The following is a 14,188-nucleotide window of genomic DNA, read 5'->3' as shown; positions in this document are numbered from 1 at the left end:
AAAACGTTTGATATGAAGGCACCTTTTGATGCTTACACCTGTTAGCTTTTCCTAAATTAAATGGATTATCTTTCCATTTTGTTACTGACACGATGAGAATATCGAATAAAGTGAATTATATAGTTTTTTCCTCTATTAAATCCCAAATGACTGACAGACAGGCAGGTAATGGAGCAGCGTTACTGACATTTTTCTGTGAAGCAGAAGAACTATTGAATAATCTCAAAGTAAATTCTAGGAATCTTTTCTGGCCTTAATAACATTTAATTCATCTCCTGAGGTCCCTTAGGGTGTTTTTTTTCTTTCTTCTTTAGAGGAGTCCTTCACTTTCCAAGCCTGTCCTTGCCTTAATGTTATGCAGATGAAATTAGATAAGCACCATTAAAAAGTGTCTCTAAAAGATTGTCTAAACTCCGTTCTATTTTAGGTCTGTCTGAGCCAACAACATTTGGAACGTTCTCAGGGAAAGATGTTCCATCACAAATCGCCTCCAACGGACACATTATGAGACTGGAATTTCAGTCTGATCACTCTAATACGGGGAAAGGCTTCAATATCAGCTACACCAGTAAGTGCTTACCTATCTCCCTCTGTGTGTGTGTGTGTGTGTGTGTGTGGGTGTGGGTGTATCCATGTATGTATGTCTATTTGTGTGTCTGTCGTTAGATTTCCTGACATGTTAACCCAGAATATGACCGATGCCACTGATTATGTCAAAAGTTATTGTTTGTAAAAGATTTATTCTCACTCATAGTGCACGAGAGAGTGATTCATTGTTGTACACATTTTTCCCACTGCAATCAGTGCATTACACATATCTCAGTGTCATAAATCTGTAATGTCATCTCAGCGGGAACTGAACAAGCAGTCAGGCCTCCCTCATGGAAACCATCACGCCACTACTTTTGCAGTGTAAACCTTTTTTCCTGATGCTGCCAGAACCAGACTAGTAATATAATTACAATATATATGTCATTTTTATAACCATTTTACCAAGTGCTTGTTATTACTGGGGAAAGTCAGGGCTACATGTGTAAAAACATCAATTTGACAACAAATGCTCTGTAAATACACAACCAAATACCCATGTTCAGCAATGACTAACAGAACTACCAAACACAGAGACACACTGCACAGTTTCACAGATGACAACACAAGTGGTTTCAGGGGACATTTATGAAATGTTTCATGCTTTTTCAATATGTTTTTAAAAAAGATGAGCCGCCTACTTTAGTTACTTTAAAAACCACAAAGCATTGAACAATATGTGTTTCTTAGCCAGGTTGGTTGGTGACTTTCCTTTATTCCTGCAGTTATCCAGTCAAACGTCAGCATTTCATCACAGTTGAGATATTCCCAGAGCGGCTACAATGGAGGTTTGATAGAGGAAAATTGTTCAGCAATCTAAAAATGACAGCAGTAAACATGACAGGCAGATTTTTGAGCATCACTCTTCAGAGAGGGGCCTCTTGTAAGACACAGCGGTTTGAAGCAGCGTGTGATCATACAAAGATAAAGCTGAAAAGTCAGTGTTTTTTTGTCACTTGTACAATTTAACAGTAGTACACAGAATGTCTTGGAAGAACTTCCTGTGTTATTACCACTGTAATAACCTGTTGCTTCGAGCCGAGGATTACATGCCGGGTTGAGAAACCCGGCATGTAATCGAATGTGAATGCGTCTATTCACCATACATTATTGAAAACTGTGTTTATACTTCGATGACTGATACAGCAAACTGCTGACATATCTGCCCTGAGGTCTTCTTCATGCTTTACCTGCAGCAGTTAAGCCTGTCCCATTGTCAGCTTTGAAACCCGACTGCTGCAGCCAGTGTATTTATCTGCTCTAAGCTGAACTAGTTCTGCATGACTGCCTCTGATTAATTCTCGTTGATTTCCATACGGTTTTGCACCATTTCACACGATACCTTCCAAAATGACCTTGTCTCCGACTCGTCTTTGAGAGGTGAAATTTGACAAATGAAAATGCTCAATGTTTTCGTGCCACCTCAGCTGCACAGATTATTTAATACAAAAAAAAAGTCCTATCTCTGATCCCAGCATACATTTTCAACCTAATCCTAACACAAATTAATATGACATTAGTCTTTTTTCACTCTAAAGGTAATGTGCAAAAACAGAAATTTAATATTTATAGATACTCACCCTTTTCCTGGAAAGGGTGAGTACTGTTGATTCTTAAAGAAAGATAAATGTTTAACTGCATTAATATTGTTCTTGATGTCTGATCGCATAACTACTACACTGGGATTTAAGAAAGATCAGGCATCGTTGTGCTGTTTCAGTCATTTGGTCTATTAACATTTTAATGCATATATGAATATCAATGGGTGTTGCCGTGGGTATATCAGTATCTGTTTAGATGAATAATATCAGAAACTCAAATATGAACTTTGACACGCCTGACAGTAATACATGTTATTAATTTATGACTTTTAAACTCGAGGTAAATCCATCCTTTGGGGTAGACAGGTTTATTATCGGTAGTTATATTATCATTATTAATGGTTCTATGTAAATACGGTTATATCCAGTTCACGGTATTGTCAGGGCTCCAAACAGGAAACGGCCGTATAACATCTGTTAGGTCTAACTGATCTGCAAAAACGGATGCTTCCTTTCCCTTTCACACCACCAGGATATTTGACCAGTACAGCCATTATTCTGCTCCAGCACTTCATGCATCCTGATGGACTGAGATGCTGCTCCAATAGCCTCAGTGCAGCCGCAGCACATTGCATGGCTGACCTGCTCAAAGCATAAAGCTGTTGGTGCAAATTTACGCTAAAACCCTTTTTGCCCAATGGGGGGGAAACGATGTGAACAAAATGTACACAAGGAATAAAATGTCACATACAGTCAAACATCCACTGGCTGCCAGTCACAAACCTGCACTCTGACATCAAATGATCAATCTATTGCTGTCTAAGTTAGAGGTTCTCTTTTTACTTCTCCTCCCTGTTCAACTGTTCCCTTCCTCTTTCCCTTTTGTCCAATCCATCATGCTGATTTCCTGACTCTCACTCAGTTCTCTGTTGTTTCCCTTTTTGATTCACACACAACTTTGTCCTGCACTTTTCTTCCTCGGAGACACTCACACCACACACTCAAGTATTTTAAGACTCATATCTCCCTTTTTTCTTTGTCCCCTTGACTTTTGCCTCTCATCTCCCTGTTCTGAGTTTACACATATAATTTGAATACTTTGTGCTTTGTCACTTTGTGTGTTTTTCTCATATATATGTATATAGCTTTCATTCCTCCAAGTTTTTTTTCACCACTTCTTATTATATCAGGGTTTTTGAATGTGTTCAAGGTGAATTCCTATGAATGCCTTTGGCTCTTTTATTCAGTATGCATGTGCCACACATGTGTATTTGAGAACATGCTCATGTATGCAAATGTGTTTCCATCCATCTGCCCGGTAATACATGTGCGTATTCATATGTTTATGTGTCTGCCTCACTCTCATTCTCTCTCTCTATCGTTCTCTTTCCCTTCCTGTTCTCATTTCCTCTCCATCAGTAGCTAATCAACCTAAGACATGTCCAATCACTGGGTTTGAGCCTCGGCTGGTATCAGGTTAATCTCTGGAATGGGGATAATATAAGCTAAACATGACAGGGTGGAATCCACATGAAGATAATTCCATTCCCACATTTCCAAATCAGTGGAGATGTCACATTCCCTGACAGTGATACAGCAATGTGTTTTTTTTCTTCTTTTCTTTTCTCGTGCAGAACCACTTCTCAGGGAACATTGTACCAATTAGTAAATACTCACATGTCTTTTGAAATGCTCTAATAACATCCAGAATATATATATAGATATATATTGTAAACTGTAGGTATAACACATAATTTTGTCTGTGCTCATTCACTTGAGCAGCAATTAGCCTTTGCTTCGCATTTTATTTGATTCCATGTCGTCTGGCTTTCATTTTCACTTTTCTCTCATTGTTCTCCCTCTGTAGCATTTGGGCAGAACGAATGTCATGACCCAGGCGTTCCTGTCAATGGCCAAAGGTATGGGGACCAATTCCAGCTCGGCAGCTCGGTGGCGTTTCGCTGTGATCAGGGATTCATTAGGACGCAGGTAATAATCAGATCCAAGTGTGAAGAAGCATGCACGGCAATATATGTGACTAATCTTTGCATATTATATTATTATCATTTTCCCAGGGATCAGATCAGGTCACCTGCATCATCCAGGAAGGAAATGTCATTTGGTCTGCGGCTGTACCTCGCTGTGAAGGTGAATATGAACAGACACACACACACACACACACACACACACACACACACACACACACACACACACACACACACACACACACACACACACTCACACACACTCACAAATTTGTATTTCCATGACTTCAGAGGACATTACATTGACTGATTTCCCAGAGACTTACTCCAACTTTAAACATAGTTTCTACTTGTCTAACCCTAACCTTAACCTAAACCTTTTTGTCCCCATAAGGAGGACAAGTCCCAAAGATGTGACTGTGTAAACAGATTTAGGTCCCCGCAACATGACTCATACCTGGACAACACACACACAGAGAAAAAATGGTTTAATCTCTGTATGAGCAATGGGGAATCATTCAAAATGTTTCACTTGCCAGACTGTAAGGTGACAAACATTCAACCGTTTGGCTCTTGCTGTGCAGCTTAAGTGCGCTCACGCACCTTAGAAATCGTATGAATTTCCTCTTGTAATTGCTTTAGCCTCCAGCCTCCCGACACTCATTCAGGATATTTGCATGCATCTTTCTCTCCCAACAATAATCTTAAATGAGACTGGCACAAGTTCTGCCGAAACTCGTTCAGTGAGACACATTCATTATGCGGAGATGTATCCATGGTGTGCAGATAAGCTGCGTAATAATGAAAGGACAGTGAGTGTGCCATTATTGAAACACTTTTTGAATGGGAACCACTGGCCTGTGAGTGTTTTTTTTTTTTATATGTCCTACATCTTGATTATATTGTCTAAATGACATTATCAAATGTTGCCTGTTAATAAATGGGATGGAGACGATCAAACTAAATAGAGTTGTCACATTATTAAATACGGAGTATATGAGAAAATATTATCCCTCCCAGTGGACAGGGGAGGACGATGATGTTTTATTTCCAGGATGACTTCAGCACGGTGCTTCAGTGTGCGTGAAGAGGTTTCTTTCTTACTCAAAGTTTGCAGTTAAGAGTGCAATCAAAAGGGCGAAGGTATGAGCTACTTGAGAACAGAAGAAGTGGGAAGAGTGCGGAACATAAGCCACTGCAAATTATATATTGTAGACATCCAAGATATGGATCATGAACTCATGGCCTAAAGTTTTTAAAGGCTGTCGCTCTGCATGTTAACTTCGACTCATCAGTAGACAGAGAACAGGAAACAGGAGAAAACCAAAGCGGAATAAAGTTATTCAAACTCAACTACAGATAATTCTAGCATTCTAATTACCTTGATTGAGATTTAAAAGCTCTAAATGTTTGCTGTAAATCAGTGTCAAGATGTGCCAGCGTCTGCCGCCCTCTGTGATTCGGGGGAAATGAGGAGCCACTTTTTTGGCATCATCTGACTCATAAATATACTTGATTTCCTGTATAAATGATCCGGCTTTAATTATTTTTCACCTTTTTTCTAACAAGAGCAACGTAAAACTGTTTACTGTAGCACCAGGCTGGCACATTTGGGGAAGGTAAATGTTTATGCATGAAATCTCGAAAACCCAGAAAGGATTAGACAGCTAAAATAAATTGAGCAGATGATGAATCTGTTAGCTCAATGAAATATGAGCGTCATGTTCGTACCATAACACAGTTACAAGAAAAGATGATTAATTTCTCTCTCTGCCATGGTGTGTGTGTGTGTCTGTCTGTGTGTGTGTGCGTGTGCGTGTGCGCCCTGTAGCTCCATGTGGAGGCCATCTTACAGCTCCTACTGGTGTTCTGCTCTCTCCTGGTTGGCCTTCCTTTTATAAAGACTCTCTAAATTGCCAGTGGGTGATTGAAGCACAAACAGACCACGCTGTGAAGATCAACTTTGATAGGTAAGTAATTTGGTTATGTAAATAAGGAGAGATATTCTGTCTGGTTTCTTAAAGTTTTCTCACGGTAATCATACAGAGTTGATGATAAAGTCATGAGGTATGTCGGTTTTTCTCCCACTTCTAAGTCAGATAGTGCATCATTTAGTTCGTCTTTCAGAAGCATTATGAATTAGTTAGGTTTTAAATGCCGTTGGTGAGTTTCTGCCCCGGTGAATGATTTATGTTTTGTTTTTCTTTGCATATTTGTCCTGGAAATAAGCCAAGAGCAGACGCAGAGTGGCCTGACATTGCTGTAGATACAATCTGTCTTCTCTGTTTGTAAATGCAGAGTTAATTTCACAGTCACGTGCGGCGCATAGGCTGGTTAATTGTCCAGTTAGCTATTCACATATCATTGAGATAAAATGCTTGTCCATTGTGTGCGAGTGTGTCAGAACGATCTAAATCTGCCACTATCTGATGGTCTTGATGGAGAGATTGATAAACAGGCCTCCAGGAACCAACTCCGATGCCACAACTGAACATAATTTCACAGTCAGTCTCCAAGACAGAGCACGGGCACTGAAGAAAAAAGTGAGACAGGGGGAAAACAAGTCAGTCGTTTAGCTAATTAGTTACACAAGATGGTTATGCATTGCTTTTTTTTTTGCCAAGTGTATTCCTAGAAAGGTCACCAGTCTGTTCCTGTGCCCGCGATGAATTACTTCAACAAAATTAAAACTGCTGGATTTTTGTTTTTATATCATTTGCTGCTGACTATAAAAAAAAATGTTTGCTGTTAGTTTCATTAGTCTGCACACTGAATATGTATGCCAGTCATATGAATGTAATCCTTTTGTGTGTCTGGTTATTGTGCATGTTTTTGTGTGTGTGGTGTGTGTGTTTGTTTTGTTTTGTGTGTGTGTATGTGTGTGTGTGTGTGTGTGTGTGTGTGTGTGTGTGTGTGTGTGTGTGTGTGTGTGTGTGTGTGTGTGTGTGTGTCTAGATTCCAGACTGAGGTCAACTATGATACACTGGAGATCAGGGATGGCCCCTCTGCCTCCTCCCCACTGATTGGTGAATACCACGGCACCCAGGCACCTCATTTCCTGATATCCACGTCCAACTTCCTGTTCTTGTTGTTCACCACGGACAACAGCCGCTCCGCAGTGGGCTTCAGCATCAGATATGAAAGTAAGGCTGATTGACTGGATGATAGAAATGTTTAGGAGACGCACACACCGTATCTCTTGCAGACGCTCAGAAGCACGAGTGTTTCTTTCAGTGTCTCAGCTCGGTATAATTACACACAGACACGCACCTCTTTGACAATGAGGTATTTGTGCTTGTGTGATGTGATTCTCAGGTGTGAAAATGGAGTTGGACTCTTGTCTCGATCCTGGTATCCCGGTCAATGGTGGTCGCCATGGCAGCATCTTTTCCATTGGCTCCCGTGTCTCATTTACATGTGACCCAGGATACACACCGAGTGATCAGGAGCCAATTGTCTGTGAGCTGAATCATCAGTGGAGTCACGCTCTTCCCAGTTGTGATGGTGAGAATCTTCTACCCTCTCATTGTAGCCCTCTTGATGAGGACCTGTCGTGTACTGAAGCCTTTAGCATCATACTTCAAAAGGAATTTAAGAACTGCTAGATATATACGAAGCAAAAGGAATTCACAAGAATATGGGTGTTCTCGTATTCTCCAAACAGAGAAGATGTTATTGATAGAAAAACTGTAATATCTCTGTCAAGAGAAGAGAAAATGCCCTTGGTCCTCCTGAGGTACTTAAAATAAAACCCAGCTGAGAGGACATTTATAAATACTTTTGTCAAAAGCAAGACTAAGTCTTATGCTTGGCCAGTGAAGTGACCTTGATCTAAACTTAATATTGGATGAATAAGCAGGGGCCTGGATTGATTATGTAAGATTTTGAGATTACATTTTTTGGTTTCTTAGAAAAAGTAGCAGCAGCTTTTTCTGCAGTGCAGAATAAGAATCACCCATTGAAAAATAGCGAAACACTGATAAGACATTGCAGTTGTTTCGACCATGACTAAATCTTTTCTACAGTTTTCTTTACTGCAGCTCCTTATCCATGCAGGGTCACAGGGGATGGAGCTAATGCCAGCTGACAGTGGGTCAGTGAACCCTGGTCAGGTCTCAAGTGATTCATTCACACTCGCACCTATGGATAATCTAGAGTCACTAGAACAATGCCTCAGGATCAGGTCTCAGGATCACTGAAAGGAAAGCCGTGCAGGTACAGCGAAAAATTCAAATCCCAACCCAAGCAGCAGTCATTTGGGATGTTTGAACAAGCTTTTAATGAGGCTGTAGTGCTAAACACTGCACCACTGCCCCAGCCCTGTCTTTCAGAAAATGGAAAATTAGATATCACCGAATTATTGGTAAATCTCTCAATATACTAAATGCTCTAGTGCTAGCAAATCAATGTCAGTTTTAATAATACTTAAAACTTCTAATATAGGTGTATTGATCTTCCAGTCGAGTTGCTGACTGAAATATTACATCGAGCTCTTAGCTAATTGTGACACTGGTTTAAAGATTTGGGAGCCAAAGAAATAACAAAGGGCAGATGGAGTTAAAAGGCACATTAACCAGTCATCGGGCAGAAATAAATTTAATAGATAGACAGAATCTGGCAAGGAGCGACCAGTACTGCAGCGGCATTGTGCTCATACATACCTGACAACAGTACTTCACAGTTACATTTGCATTGGGGGGGGGGGGGGGGGTTAAGTACTGCAGCAGCATCAGTGCTTGATAGGGAGGCAGTACCTGAAAGCCACGCCCCCGCAGGACACACACGAACAAACAATAAAAGGAGGGAAAACCACCTTACCCTAACCCCCCCCCCCCCCCCCCCACCACCACACATACACACACACACATTTCCAGTGGTACTGCTCCGTTTCGTCGGTTTAGTGCGTATCAGAGAGCTTTCAGCAGACTTGCACTAACACGGATGAAATGGGCTCAGACCACTGAGAAAAGGCTCCGTACATTTCCGTCTACGTCTCTAACACCTGGACCAAACTAGGTCTGTGTGCAGTGTGTGACGCACCTATGACGCTGATCTGTCGTGTCTCATGCATGTCTGTTGTTAACACAGGGAGTGCGTCAGCTGCTACGTGGGTTTCTGGTAAAACAACTGTATTTTCTCTATAGGCCTATGTAGTCAACAAAACCCGTGTTTACCACGACATCACTAACTTATTTCATCCATACTGGGATACTAATTAGCCTAATGACTTGTTTTGCTTCTTTTTTTTTTATCATTGTGTAACGCACAGCCATAGTGTTAATTGTACAATCAATTCCTCCACTCCAGACTAAGCACTACTACAATGGCCAGAATGGGACTCCCAGCCTCGGTGAAATCATGCGGGTCAACAGGCTCTAGTGAAACAGATGCTCACTGGCCACTCTCAGGCCCTCGCTCAGCTCACACTGTCGTGGGGGATGAACACACGAGCGTCTGATTTGATCTGCCGATTGAAAAGAATCCAATTTGAAAGCCAAAGTCAGGATGTCTCAACTTGGGAGGGAGTTCATACAGAGGCAATCTATTTCACTGTATCACTCATATAACATAAGCAGTTTTAAAACGGCCACCGTGGCATTTTCAATTTCCAGCTACGCACGCAATCTCGCCAGACAGCTGTCACATCTCAAGACTCACTTTATTTCCCTGAAACAGTTTGAATATCTCAACTAAGATTTTATATGTCATGGTTTGCTTTTAGAGGGGATCATACGCCTGGAATTTGTCAGACTAACTTTTAGATTAATTAATTCATGTCTTTGCCTATTCTGTTACTTTGCCCTTTTTTTGGTGACAATTTTCACATATCAAGTTCACCTTATATTCATGTTTTGGAGCTGTAGGCGGATACCACAACAAAAGCACGTCTTGGATATCTAACATCAGTAAAAAAAAGAAAGGAAATCATCATAAGAAAAAACTCCCACAGCCAGGCTTAAAGCAACGTGCACGCACACATGCACACATTAGCGCCCATGAATCATCTCAGATGCAAGGTCAACAATTTCAATGAGATAATATCTGGCTCTGTCACCACACACTTTGGATTACAAACTGACAGTTGTGCATCTGAAAGAAGAAAACAAAGCGATGTGTGCTGCACCCGCAGGCATGTAGAGGCCATTCCCTCTCAGTATAATGCCACAGCATCTGCTGGAGCCGAACCACTCATCTTATTCCTGCAGGTCAGCAGATAATACACAACACTGGCTGCTCTTTCGTGTGTCAGGGAGGATATTGAAGGGGCACCGTGACATTTTAAAGCTCGCAGTCGGTGCCAAGACAACAACTTGTTGGAAGTGACCAAAGTCACAGTATCCCCTCTTAGTGAGAAAATCCACGACATCTTTAAAGGGGCAGGTAATTAAAGATAGAGAAAAGCATGGAGGCAGGAACAGGGAGGAGGAATGTAGCTGAAATCTGGTGTAATATCTTTCTCTGTTTACCTCCCCACTCCCTGGAAAACACGTTACCTGTGTCTCTCTCAGCATTCAGGCTCCTGCTTCTGCTCTCAGCACTGAAGACTTTGATTGGCTTCACCTTTTCTTATTAAAATCACGAATAGTCTTTCTTTCTGTCTTTTTCAGTTTTTTGCATGGCAGCTCTCTCTCTCTCTCTCTCTCTCTCTCTCTCTCTCTCTCTGTCTCTCTCTCTCTCTCTCTCTCTCTCTCTCTCTCTGTCTCTCTCTCTCTCTCTCTCTCTCTCTCTCTCTCTCTCTCTCTCTCTCTCTCTCTCTCTCTCCCCCTTGCATGCACTTTTACCCACAAGAGACACACGTATGCAATCACAGACATGTGCATGTGCCTCCCTCCACCAGGGTCATTTAGTCAGACTGTATCCTAGTTTTACCTGATGAGAGGGTGGGGAAAATCAAATTGCCACTGGTTTCCCGCTGCCTTGTTGCATTAATACAGACTGCTGCTTTTTAACTCCAACCTAATTCTAACCCTAACCCTAAAAAGGAAGTCTTCGCTCTACAATGGCCCTGAGGACCTGTCACACACTGTCCTCACTTTCTCAAAATATCTTTTCTCAATGAGGTCTATGCTCAAAGAAGATAGTATAAGTACACACACGCACACACACACATACTGGAGTAGCTAAAGAAATAGGAGGTGGAACATTTGTCTCCATAAAGTCAAAATACAAACCTATCACCAAATGAATCTTCACAGTGTTTATAGTTTGAACTAAAAGGGACTTTTTTTGCATCAATACACAGTACATATATATTCAAACCTTCACAATCAGACAGTAATGATATTAACTGTGAACATTACTGTCTGTGATTTGCTTTATGGTAAGAAGAACACTTTTTTATTTTCAAACACCTTGAAGTATTTTGAATGAATTAAATTAAACTGAAAAGAGCTGAAAACAGTTCATATATATTCTTTCCTGAATAGTCTGTAATTCACCACAGTCACTCTTCCACTCTTCATTTTGTCAATGTTGTAGTGGTTCGTCTTTCAAAGTCCTCCAGCCGTGTTCTTTATATCTAAAAGGAAAACTCTGGGACCTAATTGTGCAGACGGACCCTCTCCGGAGTTCATGTATGTAACCGGCTTCTGTCTGGGTGGTGCAGTGGTTGGTATTGTTGCCTCACAGCTCGGAGGTTCTTTCTGTTGAGAGTTCGCATATTCTCCCCAAACCTGCGTGGGGTTCCTCTGGTACTCTGTGAAAGACTGGTGACCTGCTCAGGGTGTCACTCCCTGTCAGCTGGGATTGGCTCCAGCACCCCCCCCCCCCACCCCTATGACCCTCAAAATAATAAGCGTTATAGCGAATGAAAAAAAAAAAAAACCTTCCTCTGTCACATTTTTCTCTCTCCTGATTTTTTTGCATTAACTCCAGCTCTGGCCTTCACCCTTTATTTCTTGCTCTCTTGAGCTTTATGCAAAAGCTGCATATTTAATCGTTTGGTAGGAAGGGAAGAATCTAAATAACATTCCATTTACTGCATGCTTTGTTATTGAGTATCTATCTTTCACATCCTGGTCAGCTGGTCCCCACATGAAAATGTCATCTGACGTCGTCAGGCCATAGAAACAATGTCGACATTGGGAAGGAGTTTGGATCCTAGTTCATCATTAGAAACACAGTTACTAAAAATGATGACATCCATTCAGAACTAAGCCTGTGTTGCAGTTCATCGTGTTACCTTTTTGTATTAGAGCTGTGACTTCTCTAGTATGATCCATCCTCCCTAAGACTCGTCTCCTGGTTGGTCAAGGTGCAGAGACGATTCACAGACCCCGGCATCAAATGCACAGGATGGCAGCGTTCGTATCCAAGCTATTTTGGCTTCATTTGTGGATAGTGGGAGGAAGTGGGGACGCGTCGTCCATCTTTACATGCAGTGTGTGGGTCTAATCAGCCAGAGGGTTGAAAATACACCTGTGCACTGAGTTCATAAAGTTCAGGCAATGTGTAATGTGGTTTCCAGTCTGATACTAAGAATGTGGAGGTGAGAAATGTGTCATTAAGTGGTGACCACTGCACGGAGGACATGGGTATCTAAGTTAAGTAGGAATTAGCCAGGATTTTCTTGACGTCTTTGTGTTTCTTGCTAAATTTAAAGGATTTGTTCAGGCCTTCTCTCACAAATCACATAGTGATATGTCACAGTTGGAGAATCAGAGGCTTAAACAATGAAATTACTTCATCTCGTGAATAGAACAGAGCCAGCATTAATGTTATCTGGAACACCTGGGCCCTTTCTACTGTGACAAGTCAAAATGTCTGCGGTGAAAAAGAGATTTATTCTCCTTCCCCCTTTCCACTCTTCTTTATCTGTCACTTTTTTCCTGTAGCTCTTTGTGGAGGCTATGTTTATGGTAAAACGGGGACTATTCTGTCTCCTGGCTTTCCTGACTTTTACCCCAACTCCCTGAACTGCACCTGGACTATAGAGGTGTCTCATGGGAAAGGTAAGATCACACATACACAGACGCTCTAATTTCTGCCTTCATATGTTAAAAAACAAAGTTTGTTAAACCAACTCTGTTTCTTGTGCTGTGTATCTGTGCATCCCCTCATGCATCCATCTTTCTACCCATCCCTCCATTCATCTGTCCATTCATTCATTCATTGGTGGACTTACAGGAGTCCATCTGGTTTTTCACACTTTCCATCTGGAGGAGAACCATGACTACCTGACCATCACTGAGGACGGCAATTTCTTTGTCCCAGTCGCTCGACTCACTGGCTCTGTGCTGCCCCCTAGTGTCAAAGCAGGACTCTTTGGGAACTTCAGTGCTCAGCTACGATTTATATCGGATTTTTCCATGAGCTATGAAGGCTTTAATATTACTTTCTCAGGTAAGAGCACTTGATCAGACGTTGTGTTTTGTCAACATGGATGTAGTGGACAATAAATCGGTCTTACTTTGTTTTCAAGAAAGACCTGAGAAAATATCATAAACTTCGGGAAATAGTGATTACATAGTTGCATTCATGTGAGCTAATATCGTAAAGTGAGGTAAGGCATTTGAAGTTTGAAAGCTCTTCACTAAACCGAAACAGAAATAGACATCGTTAAATCAGATTTTATGCCTTTTTAGGCTGATTAACTTTATAATCATTGTCACAGACCTTACATAAAAAATAAAATGGTGATGCTTTACTCCCCATTCGAGACTGTCTCAACCCCTGTCCACTTTATAGTGTCACGTCTTTGTCTCATTGTGGTGTGCTGAGCTGTAATGGGCTCATTACTACTACTTCACACTTGAAAGCCAAGTCTGACAAATGATGCAAAGGTCAGATTTATGCTTTATTAAAAGTGTGTTTAAGTATTCAGTATTTTTTAGTTTTGCAAGAGGAAAGAGAACAGATGAAGATGAACGGGTTGGTCGGTACATCTGTTTAGCTGCTCCACCTCCGTTAGCTCAGCCACTTCCTGTGGGACTCTCCAGGGTCGTCTCCCGGGCAGGGAACGAGACAGTCCTCAGTGGGGCTATTGGGCTCTGTGTTTTGATAACACATAATGGCAAAAAAAGGACTCACCATTGACTTCCATTGTATTGGATTCTGCTCTCACAAAGTTTACCC

The 14,188-nt window shown here is 41.4% G+C and overlaps 1 protein-coding gene across 2 annotated transcripts in view; it reads left to right on the top strand.

Annotated features, from left to right (window-relative positions):
* LOC117756771 (CUB and sushi domain-containing protein 1-like) overlaps positions 1 to 14,188 on the top strand; it is a 380,356-nt gene that overhangs the window by 252,486 nt on the left and 113,682 nt on the right. For both annotated transcript variants that reach the window (XM_034577551.1, XM_034577542.1), the window contains exons 15-22: positions 428 to 568; positions 3,997 to 4,118; positions 4,205 to 4,277; positions 5,946 to 6,084; positions 7,070 to 7,257; positions 7,430 to 7,618; positions 12,949 to 13,065; positions 13,241 to 13,456. In XM_034577551.1, the coding sequence (XP_034433442.1) occupies positions 428 to 568; positions 3,997 to 4,118; positions 4,205 to 4,277; positions 5,946 to 6,084; positions 7,070 to 7,257; positions 7,430 to 7,618; positions 12,949 to 13,065; positions 13,241 to 13,456 (1,185 nt within the window). The remainder of the gene's footprint in view (positions 1 to 427; positions 569 to 3,996; positions 4,119 to 4,204; positions 4,278 to 5,945; positions 6,085 to 7,069; positions 7,258 to 7,429; positions 7,619 to 12,948; positions 13,066 to 13,240; positions 13,457 to 14,188) is intronic.

The sequence above is a fragment of the Hippoglossus hippoglossus genome, chromosome 3 (genome assembly GCF_009819705.1).
Source record: "Hippoglossus hippoglossus isolate fHipHip1 chromosome 3, fHipHip1.pri, whole genome shotgun sequence".
NCBI lineage: Eukaryota > Metazoa > Chordata > Actinopteri > Pleuronectiformes > Pleuronectidae > Hippoglossus > Hippoglossus hippoglossus.
This window is presented reverse-complemented; position numbering and strand designations above follow the sequence as displayed.